Source organism: Oreochromis niloticus, linkage group LG22, assembly GCF_001858045.2.
Source record: "Oreochromis niloticus isolate F11D_XX linkage group LG22, O_niloticus_UMD_NMBU, whole genome shotgun sequence".
In the NCBI taxonomy this organism is placed as follows: Eukaryota; Metazoa; Chordata; class Actinopteri; order Cichliformes; family Cichlidae; genus Oreochromis; species Oreochromis niloticus.
Window position 1 is genome coordinate 3,569,162 of NC_031985.2, and position 18,834 is coordinate 3,587,995.

Consider the following 18,834-nt stretch of genomic DNA (forward strand, 5'->3'; position numbering starts at 1 on the left):
TGAGATTTGATTTTCACACAGGTGTGATCCTACCCTGGTGTTCCAGAATAGGATCACAAAGCCCTCTTTCCCACTTCTTCCATATACATGTTGGCTACAGTGGTTGAAACTGAGGAACCCTTGGCACACCCATGTTTCTGCCGGTTCCACTGACCCTTGTATGTGAAATAGGTTTAATTGAGATGCAGTTCTTAAAGCAAACACACGTGGTTGTTGCTCAGGGTGTCCAGGAGAGAGATTGATATGATACCGGCTCGGATGTCGCCTGGATTAACAAGATCTGCATCAGGTGTTATACAGAATTATATTAAGTTATCTGGTGATTAGACTTCGATGGCCCGTCGCAGCAGAACGTAATCCCGGAGGTGGATTAGTGTGGATGCTGGTGGTGAAGATGGAGGCTTGGAAGGAGCAATGAGCTCGACGGCGTGGGAAGTGATGTAAGCTTGGATCAGCCACCAAAGAGCACACAGATGTGTGACTACAGATTTTCCTTACTGAACTTACGCATCAGCTTCACGTCACACAGAAAACCACTGAGTTCCTGTTGTCAGCCTAAATTTAGCACGAGGTAAGACGCCATGTTCCTCAAAGAGAAGCTCCGCCTGCTGATTGTGGACAGAACTACTGAGCGAAGCCCCACCCACACCACCTCTACCCTCATACATGTTACATTATAATAGCATGAAACATCATCAACCAGAAAAGAAACACTGATATGTGAGGAGGAAGAGGCGTGTTCACAGAGACCGCCTCTCTGACTTCCTCGTCTCAGAAACTGTGGTCAGTGTGTGTTCAGACACCGGAGTGAGAGTCAGGATGAAGCTGAACATCTTCTGCTGCCTGTTGGCCTGCGCTCTGAGCGCTGACGTCACAGCAGGTGAGAAACTTTATTTCTAACAGGTTATATCATTTAATATGTTTTCATTTTTATTAGTCAATGCAATTATAAGCCAGGGTTAGGGTCAGGGGGTTAGGGGCTGGGGTGAGTGGAGGGGAGTGGGGTGTGTATACTTTTGTGTCAGACATTTGTGTAACAATCAAACAGCAGCTAAGGCTACGCTTAAATTAACAATCGGGCAGGAAAAAGAAGAAAAACATCTCCTTTTTTGGAGATCATCTTACACCTCAGTGGTAAAGGATGATGTCAGATTATTTCCTGAGAAGGTTGGTGTGTGTCGGAGCCACATATGCACGACCAGCTGAGTTCCTGCTCTCGACAGAGACCAAAGCTGTGGTTGCAGCTCGTCTATTTCTGAGTCCTGATCAGGATCAGGATGCATATCTGCAGCTGCCTCTTTGCTTTTTGCTGAGCTGTAATGTTTCAGTGGATACGGACTTCTGCAGAGTGCTTTCATACATCACTTTTAACACCTCTTGTTTTATTATTTTGATCTTTGATCTACAGTTGCAGGCATTTTGGTTGTCAGTGTTTCATGTTAGGGTACCTGGGTCGTCGACCCAGTGGTTTCAGTTTTCTTATCTTAGTTTATTTTTTCGAAGGTTTTGGTGTCTGTTTTGCATTTCTATTTTTTTCCCAGTTCTTCTTGGTGTGTGATTATGTGGTTCTCTAGTTTTGGTTTCCTTACTCCCTCTATTCTGTGTCCAGTCAGTGTCTGTGTCTGCTCTGGTCCCACGTCTCTGTTCCCTCTGTAGTGGCTGCCTGTGAGTCTGTGTCTTTAGTTCAGTCTCTGTTAGGTTTCCTGTTTTACTTTGAAGGTCCATGTCTTATGTTAATGTATCTGGTTTTGCTTCCCCTGTTTCGTCAGGCCTGATTTGCCCCAGCTGTGTTTCCCTCCTGTTTCCCATTCCCTGATTGCTCCCTCTGTGTATTTAAGCCCTGTGTTTCTCTGTGTCTGTGTTGTGATCTACAATCATATATGCTGGCTGGCTGGCTGGCTGGCTGGCTGGCTGGCTGGCTGGCTGGCTGGCTGGCTGGCTGGCTGGCTGGCTGGCTGGCTGGCTGGCTGGCTGGCTGGCTGGCTGGCTGGCTGGCTGGCTGGCTGGCTGAAACATAAACATTGACTTTAAAAATGTTTCTGTTTCAGAAATAAGGAAAGTAGCTAGAGAAAAGGAGTCCATCACCCTCCCTTGTCCTCCCTCTGTGAAGGGTAACGTGACGTGGAGCAGAGAGAGAAATGGACGTGAAGCTGAAACTCTTACAGCTGATGGTGACACAGGTGGAGGACACACACGGTTCACAACATCAGCTGATAAGTCGCTGATCATCCTGAGGCTTGCTGTGTCAGACTCTGGAACATACCTGTGTAATAATGAACCAGTCGCTGTCCTGACAGTGATCCCAGGTAACATCAAATTTTATCACCGTTGTTCTGTTTCTCTTTTCTCTTTTCAACAATCACATTAAAACATAATGATAATATTGTGTAAAACTGAAGGTGCTTTTTGTTACATTAAATCAGATATGAGCTTCACCTCATTCTAATTAGAGATGTGAGCAACTTTACCTTCTATAAAATTTATAGTCATGAAATGAATGTTTTGACCCAAAAGCAGCTAAATGCCATTGTCACTTACTTTGTGATGTTCTTGGTGAAATCAGGACTAACTTGTATCTATTTTTTCCTCCATTACTCATGAAAGGTGGCAGGAAACCACCAACACCAGCGATCACAGGTATGAGCACAAAGACCAAAATCTTTATCATAACTTCGAAGGTATTCAGATATTCATCCTTCCTGTGAGAGTGCAGCAACATTTATCTTATACTCAATATGCAAAATTCAACACAATGTTATCTGAAGATGAAATAGTTGCATTTACTAGTTTAACCACTGAATACAGGTGTACCTTATTGTACCTGTAGTGCAGTCAGAAGATGTTTTGATCCAACACTGATGTAGAACTTTAATGGAAGTAGAAAAAAATAGAAACAGAGTACAGCTAAAACTGCACGTGATCTGAGACGCTATTTTAAAAGTAGATGTGGATGTTTGTCTTTGTTCTTGTCATTAAGAACGGCGACTGCTTCTGATGGTCGGGACAACTGCTGCACTCATCATCATCATCCTCATCACCACAGTTGTTTCCACCAGGACATGCTGTTCCAAAAAACAAGGTGGAGACATCATCTTACTGAACTGCTGCTAAGCTGCTGCACATCGTTACACACTGCATGAATTTAATGCTAAAAATGACATTCAAAAGAAAATGTGCCATCCATTCATCCATCCATGCATGCATCCATCTTCTTCCACTTATCCGGGTCCGGGTTGCAGGGGCAGCAACCCAAGCAGAGAAGCCCAGACCTCCCTCCCGAGCCACCTCCTCCAGCTTATCCGGGGGAACACCAAGGCATTCTGTTACGGGTTCGAAATTGAGGATGAGAGTAAAACAATGATGGTCCAGAAGAGGTCAATCAAACAATTGATTTTAATGAATGCACGCAGCGTGGAGAGGTGCAAACTGCAAAACAGTTGTACATCTCTACCCAAATTACACTCTAGATTGCTTTTATAACATCAGGGTATTGTAACGCCCCTTCTTGCGCTTACAAACACATAATTTGCATGTACAGAACATTCATGTATTTTAAGAATTAAATGCAACATAGAGGTTCCTCCTTGTGGCATACTCTTCCGAATATGGTGATGACCTAAGGCTTTTGAGGTCACCATGGACTGGACATCCTTCCGTCACCTGTAACTAAGCAAACTCAAATACCACAAGAAGCTGAATACATTCAGGCCTTTGCTCAGCTACTATTTTACTGTAACAATATACTCAGCATATGAGTTATGATACATATATATTTAACTCAATCATTTTAAAGTAGTTATAACTGCACCTGTAATAAAAATGTTAATATTTGATTATGATAACCCCTATAATATAAATTATAACATAATGCCAACAGCTTCAATAAACACTTCGATGAAATGATAATTAATGCAATGATAAGATGATGGTTATGTAAAATAATCCCTGTAATTCCACAATTCCCCCTTTTGACGTCTTCCAAAGACGTCACTACACCATTCCCAGGTCCACTACCTTCGCTCTGACCCTCTCTAGCCGCCCCCTGACTCAGCTAATCCGACAACAACCTCATGTCCTCTAGGTGGTCCAGCAATAAAACACCAGCTCCCACTTGAAAACACTTCATGCTTAAGTGGTCTCTGCTCCTTTTCTGGGTCCCTCTCTAGTGGAAATCTTCTCCTGTAAGGGATAGAAAACAAACAACCTTTCTCTGCTACACCTTACTAACTTACTGTGTTCATCTCAGGTTCCTGTCATTATTCAAAGTTGGTTCACAATATCATATCAGGCAAAATCACAAACCCTACTGCCACGTCTACTTTGTTAAGCTCTTCAGCTAGACTCTGTACCGGTTTGCCAATCTGTGTGTACATGTCTCTACACTTTTAATGTCTAAATGCACATCTGGATGTATGTGCACTTGTATGTCTATCTGCATCTATGAGTCAATGATTTGTCAGATATAAGGCGTTAATGTGAGAAATGTTTCCTGACTATTAACTCCTGATACTCAAGGAACTTTCCTGTTTGCGGAACTTCCTAGGTTTGGCCTTTTACACTTTTACTAAAGAAATTTTAACAGAGCCCAAAAAGATTTTTATTTTGCTCCTGTGCTTGACAGGTTAAGCGAAGTTATTTTTTGTTTTGTTTTGAAATTTTCCCTTCTGTGTGTGTGTGTGTACATAAGTAAGAATATAATAATCAACATAAGATCCCTGGTTTGCAAATGATTTTCTGCCCCCGCTGCAGGGCAACATCATTTGTGGTGGTAAGTCTATGTTGGCTAGTTTAATACAGATATGTAACAGTTGCTTGATTGCATGGCCCACTCAGAGTTGCACAGTTTTAATGTATGTGGAGAGTGTTTTCACAGTTTAAACATAGGTTACTCACATTTCTAGCCTGATTGTTTCCCAATAAAAGTGAAATCAAACATTACATTTGATTTTACTTATATATTATCCTGTTCTGGGCTCTATCCATTATATTAACTTTATTTAATCTCAATACTCTTTATGTGTGTGAGCAACGCTTTTAGTTTTATTAAACACAACCCCAGTAAAATACACACCATCCCCATGTCAGCCTAAATCTCCGCTAAAAAGCACACTTCAAAGTTTTCTATCTGGATTTATGCCTCCTTTGGCTTCAAGCATATACATAACATGCAAAGGTTACTGTTAATGCCCGTTAGACAAGTTTCCATTATCTACAACATTTTGTTTCACCCGGCTCACCCTTACACATTTCCTGTTCACTTATTACATATTTATCTTTAACACCTTTTACCTCAGTAGTTGCTAAGCAGAAACAAAGCAACCTGTGGTCCACCTTTACCCTGTAAAATAAACCCCTGTCATGTTTGTGTCTGTAAGCATGTTTTGCATTCATTCATTACACTCCCCGCCATTCCTGCAAGTTAGGAGCTGTAAAGTTGAAAGCTGCATCAAGTCCAGGCCTTTGGCCTGGCCTATATTTAAATCATGTGTGTTTGTAAGCGTGCATGCAATTCACCTGCTATGTTCTCATCTTCCCTCAACATGTATCACCTGGACACTCTCACCAGTGAAGCTTAAAACCCTCTTGGATAGAACATCAACTCTAAACAAGCACAGTTATGCATTGTGTATAAAATTAACTCAACCTCATGCTAACCTACATAAGTACCTGTCTTAAGAGAGACCTCTGCACAGCTCAGACGCCAGTTACAAGAGCTCTTTAACATTAGAATCATCAACTGTGACTTATATAGTGTTATTTCGGTACTTTATACTTCACACATTTTTGAACGTTGTTTATATGGGGAGTTCCTCTTTTTGTGTCTATATTTATTAATATGCCTTGTGCACTAAAGCTTCCTCTTTTTCAGTCTGGCTGAGCTCTTGTTTGTGAATACAAACTGGCCTCTACAAGCCTTCATTAGCAGATACACATTACAAATACTTCATATATACAGAGAAAAACCCAATAATCCACATTTCACTATTTTGTTCTTTGGTTCAGATTTGGATTCTGTATTGTTCTTTATTTGTTATTATTTATATTTACATTGTTTTTTGCTAGTCTTGGTTTATTATTGTCTGTTTGGGAGCTGACATAGTCTCTATAAATAAACTTCTTTTGGTGGAGTAGCATCAGGAGAGAAGCTCCAGAGAGGCATCTTCCATGTTAAACACTAAAATATAACATAAGAGATCTTCTCAACGTGTTGTATATTTTAATATTTCCTTATTATTTTGTCATAAAATAAATCAACCAAATAACTTAAGCTGTGTGACAGCACCTTGCGTTTACGCCAGGCTGTGAACTGCCCTAAATCTACTTGCTACACCCCCTTTTCACCTAGTTTAATTTTTTCAATCCTAATTTAAACTATTCCTGACTTCCCTCAATGCACACTGTAAAGTGTAAAAGATACAATTAGCTTTCTCCTGGTAAAAGGTCCTACATTATTTTCTCTACCTTTGGAAACATCCTCTATCGAGTTAACCCATTTCATTTTTCAAACTTAGGCCTGATTTCTTCGCCCCCTTTAACGGGTAGCGCATATCCGGTCTGAACACTGTGTTTGGGCAATTTACGAATTGTTGCAGGATTTCTATGTTATGTAAAGTTCCTCTCATCCCTTTTATGCTTCCATTATAACCTGTGTCTAACAAGCTTTTGATCTTCTTTGTAATATAAACAACTCGGTGTATTTGTGCTCTGTTCTTCTCCTTTCTGTCGTCTGATCATCTCAAGTACGTCCTGTACCAAATTTGCTTCCTCTTTTCAAGCCCCACATTTAATTACAAGCTCAAACATATTTGCCCTATATTGCTGTCTCGACGTGTTTCCTGTCAACTTAACAGAGTTATTCTCAGAACTCAGAAAGGTCACGTAGACATTTGCTTAGTAACCCTAAAAGAGCACCTTTCATGTAGCTAATCGCATATATTAACACCCCCTTTTTGTGACACATCTCATGTGTTACAAACTCAAAATCCTTCACTCAAGCTTAGGAAATTAAAAGAAAAAGGTTAGTCCTATCATATTAGATATTCATGCTCCGGCCCTTCAAACCTGTGTTTAAGGAATGAAATCAAATTAATCATTATGTCCAATCTTTTCTTGGCTCCATCCACAGCCTGCATCCTTGAAACGTCCTAGAAACAAAAACCTGTGTGTTAACCAGAACATCACCTTTTATACTCAGTTTATCCTCACTTATGATCCAACCTGTGTTATAAAACAAAAGTTAAAACAGAACAATTATCAGTCATGTGTCCAACCTTAGTCCAGTCTTTTGTCAGTGTCCAGTCGGTCCAACCTATGGTCTGCCTGGTCCGTCCAGTCACCATCCATTTACACACATTCACTCCCATGCATTAACATCAGGTCTTGCTGACAGTGGAGACTATCTCGCAAATATTCAGTCTTCACTCTCAGCAACATCAACTCATTTATTTGTTTTACTTTGTTTTTAAGAAAATAGTTCTTTCTGCTTTTTGGACTGGATTGGCTCGCGGCAATCCTTTTAGACAGAGAGTTAGCCTTCTCCTCTGCCTATTGTAATCTGGAGAAGGTCACCGAGAATTTTCAGCGCTGTTATCCACTCTTTTGCAGGCCTGCTTAGAACAAAAATGAGAAAAAGAGAGCTGATTATTAGCTCATCAAAACACAAAACAAAATCACCTGACAGGTTTTTTCTAAGTGCACTGTTATAAAAACTATGGGCCCTTTTAGACATGTCCATGTTTATCAAAACTCCCTCTATTAAAAATAAAACAACAACCTCAAAAATCTTCAACAATCTGAAATTTCACCCGTTCGACACACTGAAAACCTCGCCAAAAGCTGCACCGTTTCGTTCACAACAATATCCCCCTTTAGGCACTTTACCATACTCAGATTCAGCCTAAGATCTTACAACAATGTGTCAACACTAATTTATAAACCTCCTAATCAAATTTGCACCTCTGAACAATCTACCCCTCCTTTAAGGCCTCAATCACACACACACAGCAAGCTCCTCTGTCCACATTCACACAAGCTCTCAAACTTTTTCCATACTCAGCCATATCTCAACAATTTAACTTGGCACAAGAAATACTTTTTAAACCTCATGCCACTATTCAATTATTTTCATTTTCTTTCTATACTAATCACTTGTTTTGATCACTCAGTGCAAAAGCACTGCTGAGTCACCCTTTTAAACTAGTTTAATCCGTTTATTCAACATTCACACCATTCTCTCACTCATACAAGTAGCAAGCCGATCTTCATTGCATATGCTTATGTTCTTAGCCAGGTTTTTAATCAATATCTGTTCATTAAGCTTCAGGAGCTTGTCTTTATAAGGTTAATGCATTTTCTGTTTGTGTGTGTATGGGTATATGTTATTTTGCATCTATGACTTCACAGTCTCCCAGACTTCTTCCCAACTCTCCAGTTAAGCAGTCAGTTTTCTTTTTCCCCGAGTTACTAACCCACATTTTGATTTCCCACCTTAAATTACCGCCCTCCTGGTCTTCAGCCAGGAGCTGGGGCTTGCTTTTCAGGTTCCTGGACACATCATGCTGTGAACAATTCAACCAGAAACTTGCCTTAACTTATCCATAGATGTTAACCTCTAACTTTCTTCCGACTGCTGCTGTGGAGAGCCGGTCCAAGTCTGCTTTACTCCTGAAAATAACAAAACTAAGACATTTTCATTATTATCACCAGTGGTTAAATAACCCATTTCTCTGTCTCTGGTCAGAAACACCAATTATGCCAGGCATGTAAGCGTGTTCTTCCCTGCATTTTATGTTAATTAAGTGTAAACTGCTTCTTCATTAAATTAATTCATTGAGTTTCTCATTGCATTTCTATGTATTCATGTTAATGTACACTACGTGTAAGCTGTTTCTTCATTGCATCCTATATATTCATATTTAATTTATGCATTTCACCACTGAGCTTTAGATTCAAACTATCTCACTTCTGATTCATTTCAAAAATAATCTCACATGTAACAATTTGTATGTGTGTTTTCTATTCATTAAGGTAATAACAATTATTTCTTTCATTATTCTTACCTTTTCTAATGTTTACCTCTTTGTTATGCTATGGTGGACATCCCTAAACAATTCATGAGTTCAGGCTTCAATTTTCAATCCAATTATATCCTATATTCTCGCAGTCAAACTCGTCCAGCTTCATCTCTCACTGGTCCTCTCTGCACAATGTCCTGTTCGGGCTTCAAGGCTCCAGCAAACACAGTCTCAACTCAGCTGTTGTCTTCTTCTCTGTTTCTTTACAGTCTTTCTTTCAGATTAAGTCCCAGCATGGCAGAATATCACTCAATGTCCAGTGCTCTTCCACAATTCTTTATCCCACTGTTCAACTGCCCAGCCTGTATTTTCACAGTACATGTTACATTCCTCTTACATGCTGCTGCTGGTCGTCAGTCGTCATCAGTGTTACTGGATCAGTGGCACTGTCGTTTGCCTGCTGTATTCAAGTCCACGATGTTCTATCGGTCTTCATCAGGCGATTAACTGTCCTTTGAACTTCTTCTCCGCTTCAGGGACAAAGTGAGAGATCCAGCCGCACAATTTCGAGCCAAAAACTGGCTTATTCTCCCAATTCTTTTAATCTACTTTTCTGCTGCTGAACTCAAGGTTGCAAAGTTGAAAGACGCCCACCTGTATTGACACACTAAACCATATAATTAGTATTATATTCATTTTTTCTTAAAGGCTTCATTTGCTTCATGTGCCTAGAGTTAAATCTCTCTCTCTGTGTTCTTTCTGTACACACTCAGTTCCCATATATGGGCATGCACAGTTCCTGTTCACTATTTCCTGTCGCTGCAGCCCCGATACATAGAGCAATATTTCCTGTTCCTCAAACTAATCTAACTCCTTTGTTTTTTGTTTTCTTGAATTAAAAACACTTTCAAACCTTTAGCACATCCTACTTTTCATCACACAAGAAATATATTTCACACTCCTTTATTCCATACACACCTTTTAAATGCTCTAACCTCTTTCAGACGCCATAAATCGTCTCACACGCACTGCCTTTCTCTCTCTCAGACTTCCCCTTTTCACTTACTCAGACAAATCACCCAGTCACTCAAATCAAATACTGACAGCATTCACACAGTTAAAATCACACAAAATACGCTTTCATACGAGTATCTTGGACATGCCTTCCATGATCAGAAAGAGCAAGTCAAAAGAAAAAAGAAAAAGAAAACTGAAACCTCTCATAACATCACTGAAGGTCAAATATCTTCATAGACCCAAAAGTAAGCATATTATTTCCCTAGTCAAAAGTCAAACCGTTACTCACAGTAATTTTTAATCTCACAGCCTTTATGTTTTAAAACTAAAAAGAGGAAGGGACAGCGCCCAATTTAAAGTGCGCATGTTGTCACTCAACAACACACACACAGAAAATGTAACTGTATATATTATCTCAAACTGAAACAAAACCCATCTAAAATCCTAAAACATCTTACTTCGACACCCCAAAACACACATCGCTTACAGACATCTTTATTAATTAAATTATCTCAAATTCAATTTCAGTTCTCAGAACCCAGGTAACGGTCTTAAGTATCAACAGTTTATGTATCCTATCTCAAAACCCCTCAAAAAGTCATACAGTCATGGCAAGAAATAAAACTTTACTTACATATTGTAATAAACAAAACCAGCGTCTTAAGTACGTGCACCAGCAATGTCTAGCAGTCCCTATTAACTTCCTCATACTCTATTGACCTCTCAGCTGCCTTATTTGCATTCTCACACACACACACACCGTCTAAAAATAATACCAGCCTGACTCTCAGACTCAGACAAGTCTCTTAATATATTTACACAGACGTCCTATGATTACAACTGCACAGATTTTAGGCTTCTCATTCCAAAACCTACACAATTTAGACAATTTTTAAGTTAACCCTCCAAGGGACAAACTCCCTGAGTTTTTGTCATCAATTTAACCAGTCTCGGCCCCGGACCGTGGTCAAATATCTAAGACCCTACACAATTTAAAAGCGTCAACCAACTCAACCCCTGCCGAAAAGCTCTGTTTTGGGGACATTTCACATCCCAGGCTTCCCCGAAGTTTTAAGTTAAAAGTTACACGCCCGAAACCCGGTTTCTACTGACCAAAAAAGTGCAAACCACCGCCCCGGACGGCAAACTGACCCAGTCAGTGGCTATTTTGGAGTGTCGTAGTTCTCCACACTTGCCAAGTGAACTATCCCTCCCCGAGGAAGATGTCGATCGTCACCGACAAATTGGAAGCGTCACCTTCCGACAAATGCACTTGTTAGACTCCCAGAGTCTCGTTCTATACAATTTAATTTTTTGAAGACACCCCAAAATCACAAACCCACCATATCGGTGTCCAAGCCCGGCTTTATATTCAATTGAGACTTTAATGTCACAAACTTCACCAATTACCTATTATTCTAAATTCTCTTTATCCTAAATCCTCTTTATTCTTATTCCTTTGGGACTTTAACCCGGTACCTTTAGTGAGACTCTAACTCACTTTTACTCTTTTTCTTATCATTACTTCAACTTCAACTTCTCATGAGATTTTCACCAAAACCAAAACAGACCTTTACCAGTAATTTTCAGTGAGTAGACTTTCAATTTTGTCAGAACCAATTCAGCACTGTTTGGAAATAATTCAACAGGTAGTGCCTTACCTTTGAATAAGCCGGCTTATGTCCACTCACTTCGACCACTGACTCGTGTCTGCCTGTTTGAGCACCTTGGACCCTCTCGGTCTCAACCTCCAACTTTTCTCCCTCAACCCTCGGCCAATGCACCAAATGTTACGGGTTCGAAATTGAGGATGAGAGTAAAACAATGATGGTCCAGAAGAGGTCAATCAAACAATTGATTTTAATGAATGCACGCAGCGTGGAGAGGTGCAAACTGCAAAGCAGTTGTACATCTCTGCCCAAAATACACTCTAGATTGCTTTTATAACATCAGGGTATTGTAACGCCCCTTCTTGCGCTTACAAACACATAATTTGCATGTACAGAACATTCATGTATTTTAAGAATTAAATGCAACATAGAGGTTCCTCCTTGTGGCATACTCTTCCGAATATGGTGATGACCTAAGGCTTTTGAGGTCACCATGGACTGGACATCCTTCCGTCACCTGTAACTAAGCAAACTCAAATACCACAAGAAGCTGAATACATTCAGGCCTTTGCTCAGCTACTATTTTACTGTAACAATATACTCAGCATATGAGTTATGATACATATATATTTAACTCAATCATTTTAAAGTAGTTATAACTGCACCTGTAATAAAAATGTTAATATTTGATTATGATAACCCCTATAATATAAATTATAACATAATGCCAACAGCTTCAATAAACACTTCGATGAAATGATAATTAATGCAATGATAAGATGATGGTTATGTAAAATAATCCCTGTAATTCCACAATTCCCAGGCAAGTCGAGAGATATAATCTCTCCAGCGTGTCCCGGGTCTGCTCCGGGGCCTTCTCCCGGTGGGATATGTCCAGAAAACCTCACCCAGGAGGCATCCTTGTCAGATGCCCGAACCAATCCAATGTGGAGGAGCAGCGGCTCTACTCTGAGCCCCTCCCAGATGACTGAACTTCTCACCCTATCTCTAAGGGAGAGGCCAGCCACCCTTCGGAGGAAGCTCATTTCCACCGCTCATATCCGCGATTTCGTTCTTTCGGTCACTACCCACAGCTCGTGGCCATAGGTGATGATAGGGATGTAGATCGACCAGTAAATTGAGAGCTTCGCTTTTACACTCAGTTCTCTCACCACAAACAGACCTGTACAGCGTCCACATCACTGCAGCCGCAACACCGATCCATCTGTCAATCTCCCGCTCCCTTCTCCCATCACTCGTGAACAAGACCCTGAGATACTTGAAATCCTCCACTTGGGGGAAGAACTCGTCCCTGATCCAGAGTGGGCACTCCACCCTTTTCTGGCTGAGGACCACAGCCTCAGATTAGACCCCTATGAAAAGACCATCGATGGAACAGTTCACCCTGCCCGGAATAGGGTTACTGGGGCCCCGCCCTGGAGCCAGGCCCGGGGAGGTTGCCCAAGGGCGAGCATCTGGTGGCCGGGCCTTAGTCCATGGGGCCCAGCTGGGCACAACCCAAAAAAGGGATGGGGCCCATCTTCCTGCAGGAGGCACCGTAGGGGTCGGGTGCAATGCGAGTCAGTGAAAACATGAATATGGAAAACGGTGACTCAGAAAGGGAAACATGATGATTTGTCACAGACAACAAGAAAGAATGAAAGAGCAGGTATAATTACACGAGGGAGAAATGAACTTCCTCTGCTACACAGAGACTCTGACAGCCAGCCTCGGGGTGTGACTGTGTTGTGTAAATTCTCCAGAGTGGCATCGCTCCTTCTGGAATTTTTAAAAGATCCATTTACCCCAAATTAATAAGGTTCATTATTTTCCTCCAAATCTCACCCCACCCTCGTTTCTTCCAGCTTACAGTTAAAAGTTGTCACTCTCTTATTGCATAGTGGTATATCACAGGATAATAGAGTTTCCCCTTTAAAAATTAAAATAGAAGGTGAAGAAATTTATCATTAATATTTTTAAAAGGTTGACAGTAATCGACTCTTTGTGAATCCAGGCGAGGACAGCTTCATCATTTGCAGCACAAAATGTTTCTGAACACTACATGATGTTGTTGACCCAGTGTTTAGAGTTTCGTTCTGGGCTTGTTTATTTCTTGAAAAGTTAGATATAAAAGTTATGTGCAGGGGTTGTCTCTATCACAGAACAGCATCATCAGGATGTGGCTATCTCCACATTGGCCAGCAGGTGTCCGGGACAAATGCTTCAAATGTTTCAGTGCTTCACGAAGCCTCGCTTTCCCCGTCACGACTGTAAACTAGCAGACAGGAGAACACGAAAGGCTGAAATACATACATGAGGCAGAGGGAACACACCTGGAAACACAGGTAAACTAAATCTGACTAACAAAACAGGGAAAGCAAAAGTGTGAGACTCAAGTTAGGACACATGAACTTGGCACTGGGATCCCAGAAACAAGACGTGGAGACAAAACGTCACCTGGGTGTTCAACCAAGGTTCCAACTTTTTTACTATTAAATAAGCGTTGGGCAAGTTACTTTGGAAAAGTAATTAATTATAGTTACTAGTTACTACTTCAAAAACGTAACTGGGTTAGTAACTGAGTTACAAGATTCTAAAAGTAATTAATTACTAGGGAAAGTAACTAACTAGAATATAATTGGACTTTGACTACTTTTGATGTTTCCTCCACATTTCACCTTTAAAAACTGTTTATTTGCCTTGTTTGGTATCATTCTTTTCAGCGCAACCTCATGTGTCTGAATTTACAGTCATGTTCTCATGTTGACATACTGTATTAACACAATTGATCTCAAATCAGACAAAAAAACATAAAATCAGAGTAGAAAAAGTTATATTTTTTACTGTAACAACCACAAACATGTTTATTGAATCATATTTCATAACTTTAAATGCAAATATAAATTGTCAATTTATATTTGTGTCTCCATGTGTAAAGTCATATCTACAAGTTTTGCAAACAACAAAGTTATTTGCATCCATTTACCTTTTACCCTTTTTTTAAATAACCATTTCAAACTATTTACAGAACAATCAGCTGTTCTTCAATAAGATGCCACAAATTATTTGTGCCACTCCAAAAAAATAATTTCTGTCCACTATAAAGGAGAACATCACAGCCTGATACCTGCAGGTCTGACAGCAGCAGGTGTATCACTGCTGTTTCTACCTGGAGACAGCAGTCGCCTCATTGTTCTGACACACAACACAAAACTATCCACAACACTAAACACTAGCTACGCACACGCTAAACCAGCGGTCCCCAACCCCCGGGCCTCAGACCGGTACCGGTCCGTGAGTCGTTTGGTACCGGGCCACGAGAGTTGAGGCTCAGGTGTGAAATGTATGTTTTCAGGGTTTTTATCGGTTTTCAGCGTTATTTTGTTATCGTTTTTATCGTTAACTCAGTTTTCCTGGGTCTTTTCACGTGTGTTATGAATAAATCTTCTTTTTTTCGGTACCGGTACTAGTTTTATTTTGTTGTATTTATCCGCGACACCTTAAAGGCCGGTCCGTGAAAATATTGTCGGGCATAAACCGGTCCATGGCGCAAAAAAGGTTGGGGACCGCTGCTCTAAACGACACGAATCTCTCACATCTCAAAACTCTCTCTCTCTCTCTCTTTTTCTGTTCTCTCTCTCTCTCTTGCCGTCACTCCTAAAACTTCCCCCTCTTCCTAAACAACCAAATGTCATGTTGCCATATCATTTTTTGATTGGTCGACATTGTACATTTTTCCACCAACATGAACGGGCTGTTTTTTGTTTTGTTTTTTTATGTTTCTCTCATAAGCAGAGAGGTCTCGCTGCGCTGTCCTTAGACAGCAAACGTGACGAAACTATTGAGGAAAAAACGCCGCGTATATATTGTTTATCATGACTCTGGTTTTACGTGGCCTATCAACACAATTTAAAAACTGGTATATATCACCTTGTTGCTTTGTCTTTAAGTGGTCATGTGATTGACTTACCACGACTACTTTATTCTTCCTCAGTCAAACAGCAGCACTCATGCGACTGTTTTGCCCCCTGAGCTCCAGGTGTTGTGCCAAAAATTGATCGTCGGGCAGAAAGTGATTGGAGCTGCTTAAAGATGTAGCGCCCAGATTACTTACATGCGGTAACCTGAACACAGCTTCAACCGCCTGTTTGTTGAAAAATAGTAACGCGACCGCATTTTAGTAATGGTAATGGCGTTGTAAAGATAGGAATAGTAATTAGATTACTTGTTACTGAAAAAAGTAATGCCGTTAGTAACGTTGTTATTCCCATCGCTGGTAATAAGATGCACAACCAGCTGGGCATAGTGTAAACTTTACACTAAACTAGAAGAAGGAACAAACCGATTTTGCAGGATGTCCACACTCCTGCCTGCCACACACAACCACCCCAAATCACTTCTTTCATTACTCAGTATAACACACTCAGCGGTCCACTCTCTGGAGTTGGTTACGTTTTTTTTCCTTTTGCAGGAAATGAAGAAAACAAGAACACCCATCATCACGTAGTTCCTGGCAACAAGTTTAAGCCTCCAAGCTGTGAGAAACAGGAAGTGTTGAATGTACCAGAAGACAACCACATCTATCATTATATAGTCGATTTCAACAGGTTTCAGTCTGAAAATGGTACGAACTCACACTGTGTCACAGTGTTGGTGTGGTTTCTATGTAAATATGCAGATTTTATCAGAAAATATAAATTAAAGCCAGTTTCCACGACTGGTCATGTAAGTAGGACTTCTCATTACACTCTGCTTTGCTTCACTTTAAGGTTTTATCTTAATGCCGGCTCAACCGATTGGCATCGTTACTTTTTCATTAAATGGCAGAATCAAAATTTTGACTAAAGAAAGATGAAAATAAAGCCGTTTACTGTAGAATAAAATGGAATAGCCCTTTATTGTACATGTACAACAAAACTGTGAACTTGATGAATGTTAACGTTACTCTTCTTGTCTCCATAAACTATTTTCATATTTATCAGCTGGGAAAAGTTCTGCTGCATCAGCAGCTGCTTACTCTTTGGCCAGTTTTCCAGGTAAATAATCAAACACTTTACTGTCGTCTCCTTCAAACACAGATTCTGACTCTCCTTGTTTTTATGTTCATGGAGGTGACAGGCTAAGTATATGACAATGTTGAAATTGACTGTAGACGTGTTTCTCCTCATAGCTCTTTCTCAAAGCTATAATCCACAGGGAAAACCTTGGAAGTCTTGAGAAACTTGGAAAATGATGGAAGTCCAAGTCCTTCTCAGAATTATTATCCATTACTGCAGTGATGATGATGATGATGATGAGCAGGAACAGAGTCAAATCCACTTTTAACTAAGGAAATGGTTTCATTTGCGTTTCATTTTAACACAACTCCTCTTTAAAACTCTGAGTTTGGCAGTCAGTGTGATTTGTGCTGTATAAATAAAACTGAATTGTCTGAAGTTTAGTATTTACCTAAAATCATTTTTTCTTTTCTTACTTTTATTTCTATTCATCATTTTAGCCGAACTCCATCATATTCATATTTGCTTCATATTTACTGATGATATTCTGATCAGTATTGATCATAATGAACTATCAGCAAATTCACATATGAATCATAATTCTGTGTTGAACCCTTACAAGGTCCTTTCTGTCACCATCCTTCATTGCCCCTGTTACCTCTGGTGTCCCCCAGGGGTCTGTGCTGGGTCCTTTGCTGTTCTCTTTATACTTGTTACCCTTGGGCCGAATCTTTGATAAATACAATTTTTCTTTTCACTTTTATGCAGATGACATTCAAATCTATTTTGAACTAGCTGAGGATGTCATGTCGTCGTTGCAACACTTCTCCGATTGTATGAATGAAGTTAAAATCTGGCTACTGAGCAATTCCCTCATTCTAACTGATAAGAAGACTGAAATTGTAATCTCTCGGGCTGAACTAACTGGTATGTTTGGGCCCTTTGCTGACTCCCTTTCTGACACTGTGAGGGACCTGGGTGTTGTCTTGGACAGTTCCTTCAAGCTGGACAAACATGTGTCCTCCGTAGTTAAATCGAGTTTCAATCAATTACGTCTAATCTCTAAGGCCAAGCCCTACATACCACGTAAGGACCTGGGGAAACTTATCCATGCCTTTGTTACATCAAGGTTAGATTATTGTAATTCCCTTTATACTGGTCTCCATTCTGCCCTTGTTCACAAACTGCAGCTCGTTCAAAATGCAGCTGCGCGTCTCTTAACTGGAACTGGCAGGTTTGAGTCTATTACTCCAGTTCTTTCCGACCTGCACTGGCTCCCTATTAAATTTTGTATTGATTTTGAAAATCTTATTGCTCACTTTTAAAATCATAAATAACACTGCGCCCAGCTATCTTATGGATCTCCTCAGTTTTTATACCCCTGGGAGAGCGCTTAGATCAGCAGGCCAAATGCTCCTGGTGCGACCGAGATCTCAGCTCAAGACCAGAGGTGACCGCGCATTCGCCGCTGTCGCACCCTACCTCTGGAATAACCTCCCTCTAGCTATTCGGGCGTCTGATTCAATTCAGTCTTTTAAATCTCCATTAAAATCTTATTTATTTAGCCTTGCTTTCCCCGCCTCCTAGAGCCGGCATTTTTAGTGTACTGGAACTTATCTTTTTCACTTTATTAATGTTTATAATGTTTTAACCTTCAGCCCTTTGGGTTGTGCCTACTATGCCTGGTGTATTATTGGTTAGTTATGTCTCCCGCCTGTTAGTATATTTTATTTGTATTTATTATTGCTCTTAACTTGTTCTGTGAAGCACTTTGGCATACCTATGGTTTTTTAAATGTGCTATATAAATTAAATTGTATTGTATTGTATTGTACAACGTTGGGCTGGTGACACAGTTCTTATCATCTTCTCAAACTCAGGCATGAATAAAAAAGGTTGATGATGGATATGTCTACACACACAAAATCTTGACATTGGAATAGACACTTCTGCTGCTTCGACTACATCTCTGCTAACATGATCAAACTGTTTAGCACTCTTTCATTGTAATAAATAAACCATGTATAAGTTTGTTTCTCGAAGAAAGCACTTCCTTCACCGTGAACTGTCCGTCTGTGACTAAAAGAGTATCTAATAAATACAGTAGAAACATATAAATACACATAAATAAATGTTTATGTGTGTCGAGTTTGTAGCATCACACTCAAAAAGACAAGAGGTTGTAACTGCTGCCATA

At 40.2% G+C, this 18,834-nt stretch overlaps 1 protein-coding gene across 2 annotated transcripts; it reads left to right on the forward strand.

The window, feature by feature from the left end:
- Window positions 1–696: 696 nt before the first annotated feature.
- On the forward strand, window positions 697–17,921 carry LOC109196390 (uncharacterized). Of its 2 annotated transcripts, XR_003215723.1 has the most exons (6): window positions 697–880; window positions 2,049–2,306; window positions 2,605–2,637; window positions 2,978–3,079; window positions 16,113–16,677; window positions 16,812–17,921. XR_003215723.1 is itself a non-coding variant. In XM_025902039.1 (4 exons), the coding sequence occupies exons 1-4, from the start codon at window positions 820–822 to the stop codon at window positions 3,109–3,111; spliced, it is 486 nt and encodes a 161-aa protein (XP_025757824.1). In that variant the 5' UTR covers window positions 697–819; the 3' UTR covers window positions 3,112–3,284. The 2 variants fall into 2 exon arrangements, 1 of the variants encoding a protein (XP_025757824.1); XM_025902039.1 differs by lacking the exons at window positions 16,113–16,677; window positions 16,812–17,921 and having other exon boundaries at window positions 2,978–3,284.
- Window positions 17,922–18,834: the final 913 nt, after the last annotated feature.